Source organism: Erpetoichthys calabaricus, chromosome 1, assembly GCF_900747795.2.
Source record: "Erpetoichthys calabaricus chromosome 1, fErpCal1.3, whole genome shotgun sequence".
Taxonomy (NCBI): domain Eukaryota; kingdom Metazoa; phylum Chordata; class Cladistia; order Polypteriformes; family Polypteridae; genus Erpetoichthys; species Erpetoichthys calabaricus.
The window spans coordinates 115,132,479-115,153,399 of NC_041394.2; the positions used below are offsets into that span (position 1 = coordinate 115,132,479).

Sequence of the window (20,921 nt, forward strand, 5' to 3'; positions counted from 1 at the left end):
TGGCCCTGGTGTGTGCTTGGTGTGTGTGTGTGTGTCCTGCAGTGGGTTGGCGCCCTGACCAGGATTGGTTCCTGCCTTGCACCCTGTGTTGGCTGGGATTGGCTCCAGCAGACCACCATGACCCTGTGTTCGGATATAGCGGGTTGGAAAATGGATAGATGGATGGATGTTAAAGATGTTGACTTCTTTGTTTCTATTATTCTCCAAATCTATAATGTCATCTTTCAATCTGTACTAAAGTTCTCATGCTTTTTTTTTTCCTTGACATGGATCATCACTACAAAAATCCACATCTACATAGCATTCTGTGTTCTGTAATTTATTTATTTGAAGCCTTGTTTGAGGTTTGCTGATCATCATGTAGCTGAGGAGTGTAATCAATGGCCTTTCAGACCCACACTCAGGGTAGACCCTTTAGCCCTAGGTCTGATCATTCATGCTATAAATAAGGGTTGCGTGCTGGCAGAGGTCAGGGTGAGAGAAGAGGGACAGGTGGCTGAGCTTAAATTACATTTGCAATGAACAGCTCTTAATATATGAATCGCACCTCTGAGACCCGAAGCCTTTACTGCTGAAAATACAGTGCTTACATAGTGTAGGTCTGCCTGTATAATGCCTAGCATGCAGGTATACAAGTAGAGCAAGGTCAATTGGAAAAATCAAAAAAATACTTTTTTTAATCACAGAAGGCATTATTCGCAGCCTGAGCATTATATTTTCAAAAATGGGAAGGCAAACAATGTTTTTGTGTATGTGTGTTTCTGCATTTTTGATTTTGATCTTAACTGGGTAAAAACTATTGGAGAATCCAGCTCTCCAAGTTAACGTATATTGGTCTTTTAAAAACTGTTACTCAAAAATCAGCTTATTAAAACTTGTTTCCTCCATACCATCGCATGAACAAATTAACTTTTTTATACTCTGACAAGATCAGAAAACATGTTCATAGTCATACAAAGTAAATGGCTTTACCAGTCCCATGGTCAAAACTCTAACACTTTTTGTTATTACAAGCAGCACAACTCAACTACACATCCACAAAAAACAAAAGCAACTACAAGTTGAAAACATTCAATGTAGAATTATGTTAAAATAAAAACGGTAAAGATTTCTCTAGAATAAATCTGTCCATCGATTTTCTGATGTCACTTAATGTAGTTTTACCAAAGCAGAAGTCAAACATGTATGAGACACAGTCTATCTTTGGCTATACATTCAGGGACAGGTCAGAGGCACCTATTAAAATGACAGTCACTTCCATAGGCCCCCAAATGCAAATATGAGTGTGCAAAGAGAAGCCACGCAGATACGGGAACAATGTGGAAACTCCACATAGGCTGCGACCATTAAGCTTAGGTCCCTAGAAATGTGAGTCATCAGCATTTAATGAAAATGAAAATATATCTGAAACGTGTGCATCCGGTTGGCATGCTCACTGAAGTAGGAACAGGCATGGCAAAGCCCACATGAACCAATTCCACCATAACAAAAAGTGGGGCAACAGGATGCTGGGAAAAGTGCTATTACAGTAGCATAGCAAACCACACACAAGCAAAAACGAATTCAGACTGAAGCAAGCCTCAGATGAAGCAGACAAGGGGAAGTAAAATGAAAACAATTTAATCAACTGCAAAAACCCAAAATAAAATCCAAAATTTAGGTAGATCATACAATAAATAAAAGGACATACTGTACACAAATACTCCCAGAAGCACTTGACAAATAGGCACAAAGGTTAAAATAGGAATCCAAAACAGGAACCAAAGCAGTGAGCAAAATTTGAAAATTCAGATACTGTATATAAAGCTTTAGAAATAAGAATAAATCAATAAACCAAAAATCATTAACAAGCTCTAGACAGGCTTTTGCAAAGGTATGAAACAAAATGCTTAAGAAAAAGCACGTGCCAAGCTCCGACAATGTATATCCCCGTGCCCTGCCTGATGTGGCCAGTGCAACGTGATGCAGTCATGGCATAGTAGCAGACACGAATAGCAGGTGCCAGGAGGCAAAGGCGGTGTTGTATAGTAATGATGTTTTGAGAATATTTTTACTTTACTTTGGCATAACATTTTCTGTGTACTTTTACTTCACTACAATTTCAAACACAAATGGCTACTTTTACTTCAATTACTAGACACTAGACATATTCATTACAGCAATTTTAAATCAGAAAAAGGGCTTTGCAAATATGTACATATTTTACTTAGTCAATTATCTAAAGTACAGGTTACAACTACTTTAGGAAAATCTGTGTCTAAGAAAAATCAGGGATGATTTTCAAATGTGCGTCATCTATTCAGTCATTTTAAGTACACCTCACTGCAGCCCACAGAATAGGGTGGAGCTGGATGTGTGGGGCTGAGCCAGGCGTTGCTGATGCACAATCCCAGTCTCGGTTATTTTCACAGCTTCCTGGCAAACGAGGGGGCGGAGCTGCAGCAAGGTGGGCTTGTGCATTCACGTACTGTGGTTCACTCATCTTGTCACATGTGTTGCTCATATGTCTTCTTCCATTATGCATGGCATTGCGGCTCCAAAACAGATTGTGAATTAGTTGGGAAGACCCAAGAAAAAATGAAACTTTAAATGTGAAACTAGAAGTGATAAAGTCTAGATAAAGTGTTTATTAAACATTATTTAATGACAGGCAATGTCTTTTTGTATTTGTTTTTGATAACTAACATTATTATGAAAGTAAGTCTATAAATTTCTCAATTGGTTGACTTCTCACAACAAAAATTCAGGTAATTTTTTGGGGTCAGGGAATATTAAAAACATTTTTCATTTGAATTCATTGCAATTAGGAATTTCCATTATGAAAAATCATTTTAGGAAGATATTAACTTTTTCTTAAAACTTCATAAGCCTGCCCACCTCTACTATTTGGGTCTACCCCAGTGATGTAAAATACAGTCTTTAAGATGTCCATTCATGCTGAATTTCACTGCTTCCAGTTGCAGTTATTTGGTTCACACTTTAGCAATTGTAATATGAATTATACTAAACAAAAAGCTTTCCTGTATTGTTTTAAGTTTGTATATGTTTTTTTGAATATACAGTATATAAAACATGAAGAGACCCTGCATTTACTTGTATTTTTGATCCATACGTTAAAACTTCTACTTAAGTAATTTTTTCATTTTACTTATGGGCAAATTTTACTTTTGCTTGAGTCACTTTCCTGAAAGGTATCTCTGCTTTCACTCAAGTGTGGCTGTTGGGTACTTTATACAACATTGGCATGCATAATAAAAGAGTGCTGATAGATAGATAGATAGATAGATAGATAGATAGATAGATAGATAGATAGATAGATAGATAGATAGATAGATAGATAGATAGATAGATAGATAGATAGATAGATAGATAGATAGATACTTTAGTCAGAAAGAAAAACTGGCAGCATGGTGGTGAACAATCCTAGTATCCCGAAGGTTGCCGGTTCGAATCCCCATCTCTACCAAAAGAGATCCTACTCTGCTGGGCCCTTGAGCAAGACCCTTAACCTTCAATTGCTCCAGGGGTGCTGTACAATGGCTGTCCCTGCGCTCTGACCTCAAGGGGTATGCGAAAACTAACAAATTCCTAATACAAGAAATTGTATAAGGTGAAATAAAGAACAAATCCAGACGCCTCGGTTTGAATTCCATGTCCATTTGTTGCCTGTGCAGAGTTTACTCATTTTTCTGGTATCTGAGCGGGATTTCCTCCAACACCCTTAAAATGTGTGAGAGCATAAGTGTGGTAAAGGGTGGGTGTGTGTGAGAGGGTCCTGTGATAGACCATTGCCTAATTCTGGCCACGTATCATCCACGTACGTGAATCTGGTGGAATAGGCTCTGGCCTCTTGTACCCTTTTATTATGTAATCTTAACAAGACAAAAACACAATTACTTACAATCTTTGTTATATAACCCTAAAAATACCAGAAAAAATATTATATACAGTATATAAAAATCATTTTTGGAAAAATAATAAATAATGTCCAGAGAAACCCTCAACAAAAAGATTATTCCCTGAAATAAGGGACATGGGAGTTTATTAACTTCATTGGGTCTTCCATTTTCTTTACCTCATTATTATAGTTCAGAATCATGAAAAGCTATCCGCATCAGTTAAAACACTGGAATCATCACAGGTTGCCCTTAAGCACATACGACCCACAAGGGTTTACATCAAGCCTAAATCTTTCCTTCCAAGTGTCTGCCCTTCCCTACATAGTTCTGAGCTTTTGGTTTTGGTTGTCTTCAATAATTTCACACAGCTGTCTTCTCAGCCTCAAATGTTGAAATGAAGTTTGCATGGAGCCCATGATATATACTTCCTGCTGGAGTTGGTCAAGTAGCTCCAATTCAGTCTTGAGCCTTAACCAACACTTTGCCCTTACGGTAACCCCGGCCAAGACTTAATTCCAGCATTATAGCTCATACATGGCAAAACATGTCATCAGCCAGATTTATTCTATGACACTTGCTATATAAGCCATCTCCTTTTCTCAATGTATCATTCTGTTGCAAACCCACATGCCTTGTGATTCGAAACAAGTGCTGCATCTGCTCAAAATGAAAGTGACACTACTATTTCTTTCCTCAGATAGTTGATAAGGTGTGATTTTTTATCTAGTCTTTCAAACTCAGTAAATGATCTGTGTTTTTTTGTAGTGACCCCACTCATCACTCTGTAGCCAACAGTTAGACCTTTTATTTCCCTTTTTCTAGAGATGGTTGAAGTGCCTTGTCCAGTTGGCATTAGGTCCAGCAATAAACCAATCCATTATCAGTTGCTTAAAATAGTTGGCATCTTTAGAAAGATTCCATTTTTACCCAGACCATTACATTATATACAGATGTTTCAAGAGTCGGAAATCAAGATAATATCCACTTAGCAATTCCACATCATGTGATGTTCAAGGCCAAAAATAAATGTTGTCTGCTTGGAAAAGCTGTGATTTACATTTGTGTTGTTTTAAGAATGCCCGAAACAGCCTGCAACAGCCAGAAAATGAACTAGAACTGACACCGTTCATTAATCTACTGATCTCATGATTATAGACAGTGATTCCAAGAAAGCCTCTGAACCTGTTTATGGATATGTTTGGACATAGCTGAACAAAGAAGACTGTCTTGAAGTTTAGCCCTTACTACAAAAATTCCCACAATGGCATTCACCGTATGCAACAAAAGTACATGCTTCTTTTGAATGTGATCTGTAAAAACATCTGCCTTATTTAAGCGAATAAATTCCTTCTCTAATGACCACAGAAGACAAATTAAAATAAAATATTAATCAAAAGAAAATGTACTTTTTAATGCAGGCCTACTGTATATGCTATATATTTAAAGGGAGTCAGTGAAACGGTACAATATCTGTCTCAAATCATCTCAATTTTTTCCAGTCTTCCTCCCTCTTATTTAAGGACAGGCCACTGATACAGAAAAGTAATCAGATTGGCAGAGATTTAAACTGCAATTTGAGGAGAATGTCAAACATTGGAGAAGTTAGACACTTAGGGTTCTGATCAGCAACAAATCACAGAGCAAAACAAAACTTGTCGTGAAAAAGCAAGCACTGCCCAAAGTCTGAACATCTTTTTATTTCAAGTTTAATTCTTTGTGTAGTGATATAGGAGTTCCAAAACACATTCAAAAGCACATACTGTAGTTCCAAATACTTCCAATAATGCCCAAAAGAGGGGGAAATACCATCAAACCCCAGCTAATAATGAGGGCAAGCACCAAATCTTTATAAAATTAAAAGGTTTATATTTATAAATGCTCTGAAACAAAAGTAAGGCCCATAGAGCGTTAAAGGCAAATTGGAGTTGCGTAAAACAAAAGGCAATCCAGACGAACAAGGTCCAATCCAGAGCAAGGTCAAAAACACAAAGTGAAAAGTAAAAAGAAATCTAGAAATCGAATTAATCACCCAAAAACAAGTACAAGTACACTCACCAACTCAAAATGAATTTTTGTGGGGAAACTCTCTGGTTAAATAACACAGAGGGCAGTTCCTGGCGGTGATTGGGGGAATCACCCACAAAATGCACGGACTATAACAAAGGCAGCTTAAATACATAGACAAAACCAAAAATAAAGAACCATGCACACAAACAACATAAATCAGAGTATGAAAAATTAACAAAAGAGATATAAAACATTTCAACCCCAGCCATGGGAGGAACCCAGGCTGAGGCACAACACTTTATAAATAAATCGGATGCCTACTGACATGTGGTCTGAGCTTAAATAGGTGACATCTATTAAGTTTTACAGCGTATGATTTATTGTATGTATCTAGCAACACACACTGTCATAACAACAATATGGTTATGACTTTGAGAAAAGTAGAAACAAAAATGGCAAAAACTTAACTCATTGTCTAAGTCTGTGGATACTCTCTAAAAATCTTATGCAAAAGTATAGTGTATTTTGAATTTTCATTTGACATTTTGACTTTGAAAAGAAATAGCTTGAATTTCTAGTTTTGACCCTTGCCTTGTCTCCTGGTTTGCATTTCTCTTCCTGGTCAGTTCTCTTGTATTTTTTCCCTGCTCTTCTCTGTGTTGTGGCAGCACAAACTCTTTTTCGAAGGTAATTAGACACACTTAAACATACACTTTTATGTACATATGAATTTCTGGCAGTTATGGATATGAAGCGCATATCCATGCTAAACTGATTTTTTTCAACATTTCTCCTTCCCTTCTTTGTGAATTTATAGCAACCTATGTTCAAAATATGTTCAACATTTACCTTTCTTTATTAAAATTTTCTATGTATTTTTATAATCTGAACTAATCAGTTTTAATGAATGCATTTGAACATAACAATGACACTACAGGTGCTGCAGGAGTTCAGTAATTTTTTGAGTCTGGTAGGAGGTCATACCACACTGAATAAAACTCCACACAAGGAATTGCGGTCAAAGGTGTTACAGTAAAGTATGGGACATTGTGCAAGAGAAAGAGATACTCTAGAGAAACCCTCAAACACCCTAATTCTGCAATTAATTATGAATTTCTCTCGTCAATTGCTATCGTAATGACCTATTTTATGATTAGAAAGATCAGCATCAGAGCGGTAAATGATTACTGAAATGTTATGGAATAGTTTGGGTAACTTGGTTCCTAGGGCACAAAGCCTACTGACGCTCAAGTCAGCATTTTGTTTTCTGAGGTCCACTTTATTGTTTGATCCAGAGCATGTCATCTCACTTGTTTCTGCACAAATTGTTTACAAATGTAAAGAAATACATAAAATGTATGTACATGTAAAGCAGCTTCGATTACTGTTCAACATAAAAATATGATATACTGTATATAAAGTTAATTTATTTGCCCACCACCTAGAATTAGAACTCAGACCCTTGCATTTACTGACCAAACACAGAACCTTACAGAAGTTAAAGGCGTTATTGAACACTGTTACAATACAGTTAGTCCAACTCACTCAGAGGCCCATTAGGATCAACTAAAATATAACACACTTCCCTGTAAGGAAATTTTGCCTTTCATGCCATAACTAGTAAAATGTAGCTCACCTCAGACTGCCTAGCTTCTGCTTTCTTGAAAACCTTCTAATCTCAATGACCTCTAGTGAGATGACAGCCTAAAGGCTAATTTATACTGCATCAAGCCTATACCGAAGGCTATGCCTTCAAAAGCAGTTTATACATCTGTGTCGCCTCCCATTGCAATCACATGCCTAAACACTAGTTGGCGGTGTTTGCAGCATGTAAGAAAAGTGAATGATCCATTAAAATGCAGGCAGCTTTTGCCCTCCAGGATCACCACTCCTCTTTCTGCTCTTTTTCTTCCATAGGTGAACGTATTTGTCCCTCTTTCATACATACAGTGACTTCCAAAATGAGGTTAGCCGATATTTTGTGCCATGAATTGGCCATCATCTGTTTGAATGTGTGGCATTGTGATGAGGTATCATATAAATTTGTATATTTTGCAACTTCTTCAACAAGTCTTGATCTGCCCCATGTTTATTACAGAATAGCATGAGATGAATGGAAACACTTTTCAGAAAATACGTAGTTACAAAACTGGTCAATCAGAGTCATAGGGTTTTTTGGGAGTTTTTCCTTGTCTTCTTAGAGAGTCAAGGCTGGGGGGCTGCAAGAGGCAGGGCCTGTTAAAGCCCATTGCGCCACTTCTTGTGTGATTTTGGGCTATACAAAAATAAATTGTATTGTATTGTATTGTATTGTATTGTATTGTATTGTATTGTATTGTATTGTATTGTATGTATGGTCTGCTTCGACACAATGCATAGTCACAGTTTTGAGGATGTGCACATCAGGATGATCCATGATGTAAGTTTAATGCCAACAGTATAAATTAGCCTTTAGAAGTCATTCTTTACTTCTATTAGAACAAAAGATAAAATGTAACTAAGTTTATTCAGTAATAATCATTGTCCTGTTTGCAGTCAGGCACTGAGGGATACTAGACATGGAGATGTTTAAAGATAGAACTAATTAAATACTTACCCAAAATTTTACAAGGAAAAATGCATTGGCAGGTCCCTTCTCAAAGAGCTCCTTCAAGCCTCCCTTTTTCTCTGGAAACTTATCATAGATTTGCCGGATATCCACTGCTTCCAGGTAAGGGTCATTAAACGTGGGGTTTGACTGGCCAATATGGACAAACAGATGCTTGTTATACTGAAAAGTCAAAGAACAAGAGTAACCCAGAATTAAATTATGCCTTTCGACAATAAGACCAAATCTGTCTAACAGTTATTGACTAGACTGATAACAAATTTTTGCACACAATAAATATTTATTTGGGAAAGTTCTGCAGCTCTGCTTAGGAACAGAAATGTCCTGTGAGATATGTGCCATTACCCTGTTTGTGAGGCCACACTAGAATCACTCCAACCCGCAGAGTGTCCTCCTGAATGTCCTTATGGTCTTAAGTTCCCTTATGGTAGCATTTCCATGACCAACGATGGTCTGGGATCAAAAATTGCTCCTGAACTTCCTTGTACCCTGTAAGTAAAGTAGTATAGCATACTGACTGACATAAAAGCACAGACTCTGCAGATGCTACATGATCCCCTCTAACTACAACTCCGAGTGCTTCGTCCTCCTCTGCTCCACTGCTCTGCAATCACTACACTAGGCTGAATCTTGATAAAAAATGAAGAAGGTGTGAGACTTTTAGCCCTTAATAAACTTCTATTCCCTGCTTGCTAGATATTGGTAATTCCACTCCACATGAGTTTGAAAGTTGGAATCTTTGGAAAAGAAGGTCCCATTAAATCAGAGGAAGTAAAATCAAAAAGAGGCATCTCAGTGATAACATCATCTTGTTTAACACCAGATGGTAACACCATTTCCCTAATCTTTCATCTTAATCTTCACTCCCATTTCTGCTTAATAAAAGCATTTATTCATTTGAGTTTCTTGGCTTGGGTGGCATTGTGTGTAGTAAGATGCTGCTGACCTGAGCACTTGCTACTGCCCCTTTGCGGAGTAATTTAAATTCTTTCTCCATTGGTTTAAAGCCTTTCCTTTTTCCATTTTTTAAAATATTTTTTCTTTAGTTATCCTCTCATCTGTGTACCACATAGCCTATTCCTCTTCCCTTGTTTCATTTAGATGGTTAGGTTAAGGTGGTTTTAATGATTTAATTCACTTGTTCACTCATTCATACAGTCTGTGGCCTGAATGTGTGACCAACAGTGATAACGGCCCTCAGGGAATTTTCCCTGTAGCCTGAGTAACCCCTAGATGAATTTGAGGTTTCTTGCTCTCTTTTGCCCAAACCATAACACTTAAACCTAAGATGCCATTTAAGATGTTGGTATTGGTTGAGAAAAAACAAATCACTGTGGTGGTCGGCTGGGGGCTGTGCCCAGTTGCGACACCTGGACGGACCAGGAGAGGGACTGTGCCTCCCCAGGAACACGAGAGGGCAGCCACCCTGCCTGGTTTGGAGGCCATGGGGTCTGAGTATGCAAGCTCAACCCTGTAAGGGCCAGTGGCCACCGCCAGGGGAGCTGCATGGCCTAACGAGCCCGTCTGGGTGGGAAGGCAGCCACACCTGGAGGTGCAGCCAGAAGTACATCAACGAGCACCTGTGGGCTATAAAAGAGGCCGACAGTCACCACTCTAGGCTGCAGTCGGGAGGAAGACGACAGAGCTTAGTGGAGAGGAGTGGAGGCGTTGAAGGACTTGGTGAAGGACTTGGTGAAGGACTTGAAAGAGGGTGATTAGTGCAGGGACACTGTGTGCTGTGTGGACTTGATATGAATAAACATGTGCTTTTTGTAGACGTTCCGGTGTCTGTCTGTCTGTGTCAAGGGCTGGCTTCCACACCACCCCAAATGAAGAGCAAAATCCGAAAAAGTAAATGGTGGGTCAAAATTGAGCCAAAGAACATAACACTGTTCAAAATGAGTAGCGGCTGTACAAAAATGTGATATTTGGAAACTGTTTTGGTCTTTGTAAAGTTAGGTCACTTTACTAAAAGCATTCATATTTCTATGCTGAAAAGATGCCATTTGGAATGTTTTTATGGGTTGTGAATAACCAAGCTACCATTAATGCAGCTGTAATCCATTAAAATCAATTGTGGATCAAAAATGACCCAAAAGACATGGAGTTGCCTGGTTGCCTGAGTTGTCTAGTTAGATACCGGCAACTCGGACTCCTTCTTCAGGCAAAATAAACAATGAAATTTAGGGTGCTTTTACTGAATTCAAACACAAGTCAAATTTGGCCTAATGATGTTGTAAGGTTTAAGGGATTCTTTTCAAACTAAAGGTTCAGGTTGCTGCGGTGGGCTGGCGCCCTGCCCGGGGTTTGTTTCTTGCCTTGCGCCCTGTTTTGGCTGGGATTGGCTCTGGATAATGGATGGATGGAAGGTTCAGGTTGTCCCATGCTTTAGTCAACTAATGGCCATATCAGTATTTTGATTCTCTTTTTAAATGCAGTTATTGTTTTAGCAATATGACATAATGGGTCGCACTGCTTCATCACACCCACATTATTTACATCCCAATCCCAAAATGTGGGGTTTGCACGTTCTTCCGATATACCTACAAGGGATTTTATTCAGGGATTCTGGTTTTCTTCTCATATTCCATATAAGTGCATATTAGGTTAGCATGTTATGTTATATAAAGTGTCCTCCTTTATGAGTGTGAGTGTAGATGTATGCATGAATTTTCCCTGTTCAGGGGTGTTTCTGATTATTTAGCCTACATTTTGTATTTAAATGCATAACACGAGTCACAATATTTAGGAGAAACACACTAATATTTGCTGTGCATGTTGTTTTTAAAAGACAGACCTTTAAGCAGCTAGAAAAAAAAATCCTGGTAGTCCCCTGCATAGGGTAATGACTGCCTTATTACAACTGGAGCACGCCACACTAATCCATGAAGTACTTTTAATTAGGAAGTACACTGAAGATCTGGTCCAAATGTATAGCGACAACGGAATTTATTAATCATGGACTCCCACTCATACAGTCCCCAGAGTGTTTAAAAGGCTATTTCGGAGAGAAGCCTTTGAGTTCACATTTGGGTGATAAAGGACAAGAATATTATGAGAGAAGAGTGAGAGGTCAAATACAAAAGAGAAACAACAATAGAGGTCACAGGAAGTAAATGGATAGTTAAGGGGAAATAATATAAGAGAAAAGTGTCCATAGTGCTGTAGGCTAGGCCAGAGGAAGTCAGCTAGCTCTCCATTATGTTATGTTAACTGTTGCTCTCTTTATCCATTCATTGCAATTGTTCTTGATCCACATGGGCATTTGGCAAAATTCATCTGCAGGAAACTAACTGTTGTGCCTTCATTTTGTGTATTGTTATGAATGATTATGGCTGTGTGTATGAATGTGGTGAAGATTCATTGAGTATTCATTTAAGCCTTACTTCAGATAGATAGATAGATAGATAGATAGATAGATAGATAGATAGATAGATAGATAGATAGATAGATAGATAGATAGATAGATAAAATATGAAAAGATTCAGCATTTACAATATGCACACAGTCGATCTGCAAATTAGTAAAGTAACAATCTTTAACGGCCTTCATTTTTTATGATCAGTTTTTTACATTTAAAAACTAACCATGCAAACAAAATGCAGCTGACAATATATCCTTTCTGATTGTTCTGATGTAAAATAATCAAATTCATGAAGGAAAAAGTGACAAGTTAAATTTTAACTATGAAAATAATTAAAATAATACAAGACATGTCAGGTGAAGGACATGGAATCTAGAATGGGATCAGATAAATGTGAAGATAATTACAACTCCCATTATAAAGTGCCATTTTACACTTATCCAACCCAGGCATTTAAAGATTATTGTGAAATACTCTCCTAAAAATAACCAATTTCTTTATGAATAAGGGCATAAAAAAATATTTGACATCTACTGTGGATACAAATTTGAATACAAGTGACCAACTCCTCTCTTTTTCTTTTTCTCCCTCTCCCTATTTTCATTAATCTGTCACAAGTTTTTCTTATTTTATAAACTTAAGTGCATCTTTGCTATTCTTTGTAAGTATGTAAAAGCCGGGTGTCTAAGATAGGGTTCCGTGAGTCTGTTCCAAAAGGAAACTTAAAAAATTGGTATAGCTACAGATGTGGAAACATCCCAAATGAACCTACACTAGTGCACCGACATTCTAATATTCGATGAAGGTAGAGTACAGATTGAGATAGACAGTTTAGTTCCAACTACTGTACATGATCATACACATGTCTGGACAGAAAACAACTCATAATCATCAACAGGAGAAGAAAATGGGGTCTACCATTATATTGTTGGTGAGGCAAGTTAGCCTTTTTTTTAGGTAAGAATGTACTTGTTTTGGTTCAGGTCTTTGCCACCAGAAGAAGACCAGTTAATCCACAGTGGCCAGGTATGAAATATTAATTATGGTATTCATGATTCTCTATAAGGAATTCACAATAGATGAATTGGTTTGCTGGCTTTGTAATTTCCAAAGCATTTGAAATTTCACAAATTATTCTTGAAAATCATCAGTATTTAGTATAATATTTTCTGAACCTGCTTTTCCTAATCCATGGTCAGGAAGCAGTAGTTCATATTCAGAAGCACCAGTCGCAAGTCATGAGCCCACCATGGATGCTATGCAAGTCTATCACAGTGGTTTGGCAGGCATTTTGTTTAAGTGTGGGTTGGGAAGTGGGTACTGTTTGTTAATTTAAAAGAGCAACATATCAGATTTTTGTGAAGTTGGTGATAAGGGGACCTCACAGTTAATATTCACTCACTGGAGAAAGTGTGACAAGATGACCTGTTGTTGTTGAACTAAATCAAACCTTTCAATAAGATTGAGAATAAGAATAAAAATCAGGTTAGCTATGTATCTTCAGGGTTGATATTTTAGACCTTGCTAAATGGTTTTCTGAGTGAAATCTAGACTAATGAATCCCTGATTGCTGAACAACCAAGCTACCATTAATGCAGCTGTAATCCATTAAAATCAATCATTTGGGTCATTTTTGACCCAATAGACATGGCAAGGTAGAGTCTTTTTAGAAGTCATATAAATTTTGGGGTGTTTACAATTTTGTTTATTGATCATTGATTTAAAGAAGGGTAGGAAAAGTCACAAAATTTTACATTAAACAATGTAGTGAGATGTTAAGCAAAGTGACACCTTTTATTGGCTAACTAAAAAGATTACAATATGCAAGCTTACACTCAGGCCCCTTCTTCAGGCAAGATGAACAATGAACTTTAGGGTGCTTTCACTGATTTCAAAGACAAAACCAAGTCAAATTTTGCCTGATGATGTTGTAAGGTTTAAGGGATTCTTTTCAAACTAAAGGTTCAGGTTGTCCCTTGCTTTAGTCAACTAATGGCCATATCAGTATTTTGATTCTCTTTTTAGATGCAGTTATTGTTTTAGTAATATGACATAATGGTTCGCACTGCTTCATCACACCCACATTATTTACATCCCAATCCCAATATGTGGGGTTTGCACATTCTTCCCATATACCTACAAGGGATTTTATTCAGGGATTCTGGTTTTCTTCTCATATTCCACATATTGTAAGTGCATGTTAGGTTAGCTGATGTATGTAAAGTGTCCTCCTTTATGAGTGTGAGTGTAGATGTATGCATGAATTTTTCCCTGTTAATTGGTGATTCCAAGCTGTCACTGTGGGAGTACAAGTGGGAGTGATTGGCATCCTATCCAAAGCTGGTAGCTACTTTGCACCCAGTGCTGGTAGCACAGACTTCAGCTCAATGTCACCTTGAACTGGGTTAAGTGGGTTTGAGATTGTCAAATTTTGTTCTGTTAACTATACATATGCTGCACATACATGCATACATACATACATAAATAACATCTTTGGCTTACTTACTGTGTCTGGATCTCTTTGCTGCTCCAAAAAAGCCGAAAACTCCAACATCCTCAATTTGGAGCTTCCTATGCTGCGGCCCTGCCAAGGAGGGCTGGTAGAGGACACAGACAAGCCTGCTGTTGATTCATAACCTGCAAGGACAATAAATCTGACACAATCTATTCAAATGGATTTGCAATTGTTGGTACAGCAATGTTTTCTCCATCTTGATGTTCAGGACTGCAATCTAACAGAATAATAATCAACATGTATGTACAGTATATTTAGGTATCAACATTTCTATTTGTTTCTTTAATAAAACATCTAAAAATAAAGATTAACAAAAACACATTCTAGCAAAAATCGATTCCATACATGTTATTCGTTCATTCATCCATATTGACTGTCAGCCCAGAATATCACCCCAACCATGTGCCCATTACATTCCCTAAAATTCAAATATTATACGTGTGCTGTGTGCCCCGGTTAGAGACTGCGGTCTGTACAATACAATACAATTTATTTTTGCATAGATCAAAATCACTCAAGAAGTGCCGTAATGGGCTTTAACAGGCCCTGCCACTTAACAGCCCCCCAGCCTTAACTCTCTAAGAAGACAAGGAAAAACTCCCAAAAAAACTCTTGTAGGGAAAAAATGGAAAATGTCGCCACTATCAGACTATAATGGCATAATGTTGTCTGACGTGCAAAGTTTTTTTCTTTCCATTTCTAGGTAGCAATAAACAGGTTCCAGTCTAGCATCCCAAGCCTTTCTTAACATCTTTTCTGTGATGCACATAATAAAGAATATTCAGTGTAGTAACACACTTTGAATCAAATATTACAAACGATAAAATGTTAACCATAGATTAACAGGAGGAAACATAACATAAATTAAAATCCATTAGAACAAAATGTATTAGTGTATGAGATATAAAAAAGATCTAATAGTATAAATTCTATCATTTAAAGTAAAGAAAAAGTAGAGATCTTACTTTATTAGTGTGCTGGGCTTTTTCTCTACTTGTTTCATATTTATGACTATTATTTATTGATATTAAATGCAGGTTTGATTCAGTAGAGTTAATGAAAGAAAACTATTAGATTGAAAACACTAGCAAAGATTCGAAGGAATTCATCACTTTTCTGCTTTAAAGTCATTCAGAGCATTAAAGAGTATACTTGCAGCACTGGGCACTGACAGAATCACACACATTGTCAAGTCTGAAGAGTAATAATTACCTAACATGCATGTATTTTCTTTACATGTACAAAACTAACACACCCAGAAGAAAACAGAGAAACATGGAAGTGTGTGTGCAAACTCACTAGTTAACGGGTTAGCCTTTAAATCCCAAATTCTAGAATTGTGGGGATGGCATGTTCACCATCATGACACTATATTTTTGGAACATTTAGAGAATTACTAAAATGAAGGTAGAAATAAACACTTTTTAATATACCTGTATTCCTCTTGGGCATATAAACTAGAAAAACCTTTAACTGTATTATTCATTTTCATTATAAAAACCTTTTACTGTATTATTCATTTTCATATCACTTTATGCACCCAATTATTCTTCATATGAATTGCTAGTTCATATTGTCTTGAACTTAATGTTTCACACTGAGTTTTCTTTTTGTGTTAATTATAAAAATTACAAAAATTTACACACTCAAGTAATACATCTGCATATGATGTTAAACTACATCCGGCCCTGCAAACAATCCTCTAACTTGTAGGAAAACCTTGGGGGTTGGTAGCAGGATTGGCATTCCAGCCACCATAAAAACTTCCCACAACTCCGAAACTACAGACAAGACTCCTTTTTCCTCTCCGTGGGAATACTCAGCTGAAGCCATCCAGAGAAAGGCTGTTCGCATTATAAAGAGGATGGTGAAAAACACTCAGGAGCCTCATCCCTGAGTCGAAACTGCCGGAGAGCCAAAGGGATCAGGCCTGTTGGAGATCGAAACTGGTGTGATGCTGAGGTGTTGCCTACTGCATGGCAGCAATCACGTCCCAATTTGAAATGGCCCATTTGGGTAGACGTGTGGAATGTCTCATCTCTCTGGCATGATGATCATCTTCCTCTGCTGTCAGAGGAGCTTTGTAAACTCCACATTTCAGTGGCACACTCTGAGGTGTGCAGACCTGGTTCTGGCCAGATCTCTGTAGTTGGGCACACCTTTCATTGGTCTGGTCGCCCTGATTGCTATCATACTCTGGGAGTAGCTGTTGCTGTGGGGAATCAGCTCCTTCCGATGGTGTGCGATGTCACTGAGTGCACTCTTTGAGTTCCTTGCCTGTTGTCTCGGTGTATGCTCTAACTGCAGTGAGTGATGTCTCGGAGAAGGAGACATTTTATTCACAACTGCACTTGGTGGTTGATGGGTGCCCGCAAGGTGACTTGCCCACGTTGGACTTGGTATTCCAATACTAGTGGTGAGGTGAAGGAGATAAATCACATCCTTGTGGGCAGACATTGGAGGCTCCTACAGAACTGCAGGGTCTACAGATATGCCCAGTTTATGAACTCTGAGCACAGACTTATTGTTGCTACTCTGAAGCTTAGGTCCAGGAGGCTACCGCCAACTAGGAGAATGAGGTTGGACTTGACCAGACTTCAAGATCAAGCTATTTCTAATGAGTTTGCATGCAGTTTGTTTGAGGAACTTGCAGACTTAGGTGCAACTGCTGATCCTAATGTAATGTGGGATACCTTGTGTGACAAGAACCTAAGGGCTAAGGGTTGTGCTGGTGTTGCTGGTGTTCCCAGAAGGAGGTATTTCATCCAGGGTACCCTGGATAACATCAAGAGGAGTCACAGCACATGGCTTGATGGCATCTCTGGTCTGTATCGGGAACTGAGAAGGATGGCTGCAAGGGCTCTGAGGGTAGATGAGGAGTTTGTTAGAAAAATCTGTGAGCCAGTGACACACCATCTATGGTCTAGTGACCCATGTCCTGCTTACAGAGAAACTGAAGCATTCCGCAAATCCAAATTTGTTCCTTGGAACGGTCTTTATGGATAACACTGCAGTTGCGACCCACTGGGCTGGCTACTTTGAGCAGCTGTTAAAGCTAATCCTCCGGCTAGGACGTTGGACATCTTTGGGTCCATGATTCTTGAGATTGATCCTCCAATTAGCTGTGAACCACCTAATCTCATTGCACAGGTAGTGAATCAACTGAGGGTAGGGATGACTGCAGGGATCTGTGGTATCCAGGGTGAATGTCTCCAGGCTGGTGTTAAGGCTGTCCTCCTGGCATTGCAAGCAATTGTTGCTACCACTTGGGAGATGGACATCATCCCAACTGACTGGAAAATGGGACTTGTCATCCCTATATGGAAAGGGAATGGTGATTGCCTGGATTATGGCAAGTACAGGGAGATAACACTGCTCTCGATGCCTCGTAAGGTCCATGTTAAGGTCTTCCTCAATAGGATCTGTGATCACTTGTTCACTTACCAGCAACCACAGCAGTCTGGTTTTACAGCTAAGAAGTCTACCATTGACTGCATACTGGAACTGAGCATTCTCAACGAACGCAAACATGAATATAGACAAAGTTTGGCAAAGTTTCTTTGCAGCCTTTTTCAGCTTTCATACAGCATTCAACTCAGTTAATCAAGCTGCCCTGTAGGACATCCTGAGACTTTGCAGAACCTCTGTGTTTTTCCCAGTTGATTCCAGGGTTTGTCAGGGGTGTGTTCTTGCTCCTAATCTGTTCAATCCTTGCATGGACTGGGTGTTGGGCAGGGTTGTGGGGTGCAGCGGCTGTGGGGCATATGTTGGTGTTGACTTTGCTGATGATGCTGTGATCTTTGGGGAGTCAATGGAGTTTCTTACTGAGGGTTTCAAGAGACTGAGTGAGGTGTCTGAGTGTCTGGGCTTGCGAGAGTCCTGGAAAAAAACCAAAATCCAGGCCTTTAATGACCTATTGGGCACAGCCATCAACAGTGTGTCTGTCAGTGAAGTGAATATTGACCATGTTGAAAGGTTTACTTACATTGGCAGCAACACTCATGGCTCTGGTGACTCTTCCTATGAAGTCAGTAGACAGATTGGGAGAGCATGGGGGGAGATCATGAGGTCGCTGGAAAGGGGTGTCTGGTGCTCCTGATATCTTTGCAAGAGGATGAATGTCCAGGTCCAAGTCTGGTGCTTCATGTTTTGCTATATGGTTGTGGGACATGTGACGAAGGCTGGACTCCTTCGGTACTGTGTTTCTTTGGAGAATCCTTGGGTAACGCTGGTTTGACTTTGGGTCATGGACTCCCGAACGAGGCATATTACCTACATTTTGAGGGAGTGTCAACTATGGCACTACGGCCATGTGGCGTGATGCCCTGAAGGTGATCCTGCTCAAAGGATCCTCATTTTTGAGGACCCCAGCAGGTGGACCAGGCTAAGGGGACACCCAAATAATACCTGGCTGCAGCAGATATATGGTCATTTCCGGAGGGTGGGACTGGGACCGCGTGTCTGCCTGGGGGCTTGCCAACTAAGATCCCAAGCTGTTTCATTGTGTGGTGTTAGGTTTTGTAAAATAACGTCATTCCTTGTACTGGTTTTCCAGACCAACCATGACTGGCTTTAAAAATAAAAAATATTTAAAAAAATATAGGCGATATATGCATAGCTTCATTTTCATCTACCAATATTTACTGTTCATAAAAGTTTACTTATTTTCAATGATGCATTTTGGTAAATAAATACATAAAAGATTACTAAAAAGATATCAAACTGCCTAAATATTGAAACCATATGTGTCAGATCTTTCTTTTCGTTACATGGTGGGATATATCCTTCCAATACAGTATGTCATAAGAAAATGATCCAAATGCATCTAACATAAACAAATGTTAACCATTAGAATAAAAGAGAATCTGATTAGTGAAAGCTGACAGAATTCATGCTGTAGCTAACCGTTACCAAGAAACCAGATGTGTAAGTTTTAATGTAGCATTTCATAGAAACATATCTGCCAATTTTTGAATTCATAGTTGATCTCAGTTACCATACTTCCAAAAATTAGAAATTATATAAGACATCAACAAGATGGTTTCAATAAGTAAAGGTGTTAATAGACCAATAGTGTAGTAGGCCAAAAGCAGCTTTTTATACTACCAACAACTTTTCTATCTTTTCTCAGGTGCTAATACTGCATACGGTGTCCCTCACTTTCCATTCTTAGGTATTAAGTCTATCTGTGGCTTTCCAGCTGTTACTTGCCTATGTTCTGTAAGCTTCCCCCAGTTTACTTAACTAACATTTTTTCTCTTATTTAAAAAATCCCACAAATGATGCCAGGGTGGGTGATTACTGTTTTGCGATGTCATATACAGTTTGTATTGTGCCCATTTCACTATCTCTTGCCTTAATTCTCAGTCAACTGGTTTATCAACCTTTGGATAACTTCACAACTGCCTCCTTACGGCTCTTGCCTACAAAAATAATCTTTTTCTCTCCATTAAAGCTCTCAGCAGTCCTTTCCAGACAAGTCAAATATTAATAAATTGCACTTGCTATCAAGCAGCAAAGGAACCAGTCTGTTCAGATAGCAGTGAAGTACAGATTAACAGGTTGGGTTACTGGGAGGGGTATTTTTAAGACAATTCATTATAATTTTGTTTTATTATATGTAGATTTCATTTCTAGGCCTAATGTTAGGTTACTACATTTTTATTGTCATATTTTTTTGTTATGACAATACCAATTTGTTAATTGTTTTTGGAATGGGAACTTCTAATTTATTTTCTTTTTGGTTACAATGCCTATTGTTATCCAGTGACAAAAAGTGATGATGCAAGCTCCATAAGCGCAAAGCATACAATTATTCAATTCAAAATTATATATCAAGCACATCTGTCTCGCTTGAAATTGTCCAAAATGTTTCAAGGGCAAGATCCAACCTGCGAACGCTGCAATCAAGCTCCAGCCTCGCTGGGTCACGTGATTTGGGCCTGCACCAAATTAACATCATTCTGGACAAAAGTTTTTAAGTGCCTTTCAGACAGCCTTGGTGTCACAATCCCTCCTAATCCACTAACAGTTGTGTTTGGTGTACTTCCAGATGGACTTAAAGTGGAGAAGGACAAACAAAATGTGATTGCCTTCACTACACTATTGGCATGCAGACTTATTTTGCTAAACTGGAAGAGTACTAACTTTCCTCTTTTAAGTCAGTGGGTAACTGATGTTTTATATTATTTGAAATTGGAAAAAATCTAATTCTCACTCAGAGGATCTGTGCAGACCTTTTTCAAAACCTGGCAGGATCTAATCAATAACATTTTAGAATAAGCTCTTAAAGCATCGAGGAAGTAGATTCTTTCCCCATTTCTTTTCTTCTCCGTTTATCTGTATCTGTCTAATAAACTCATCAATTTATTTATTTTTAGTATTTGTAAGTTTTAGTCGGTTGGCCATGCTCTCTTTCTCAGGGTTGGGGGTTGATTTGTTTTCAATCCTATTTTTTTGTAAAAATTGATCTATTTGTATGGAACGATTACAATAAAATCAATAAAATTAAAAAAAAAAGTGATGATT

General features: G+C 38.4%; 2 protein-coding genes across 3 annotated transcripts in view; both read right to left on the reverse strand.

Moving 5' to 3' along the window:
• LOC114654705 (metalloproteinase inhibitor 3-like) overlaps positions 1–20,921 on the reverse strand; it is a 756,439-nt gene that overhangs the window by 597,992 nt on the left and 137,526 nt on the right. The gene's annotated exons all lie outside the window — the stretch shown is intronic.
• Positions 1–20,921, reverse strand: part of LOC114648663 (transcriptional enhancer factor TEF-3-like) — a 224,442-nt gene that overhangs the window by 21,830 nt on the left and 181,691 nt on the right. For both annotated transcript variants that reach the window (XM_028797860.2, XM_051929556.1), the window contains 2 exons: positions 14,385–14,515; positions 8,503–8,676 (listed from right to left, as the gene is read on the reverse strand). In XM_028797860.2, coding sequence (XP_028653693.2) covers positions 8,503–8,676; positions 14,385–14,515 — 305 coding nt within the window. The remainder of the gene's footprint in view (positions 1–8,502; positions 8,677–14,384; positions 14,516–20,921) is intronic.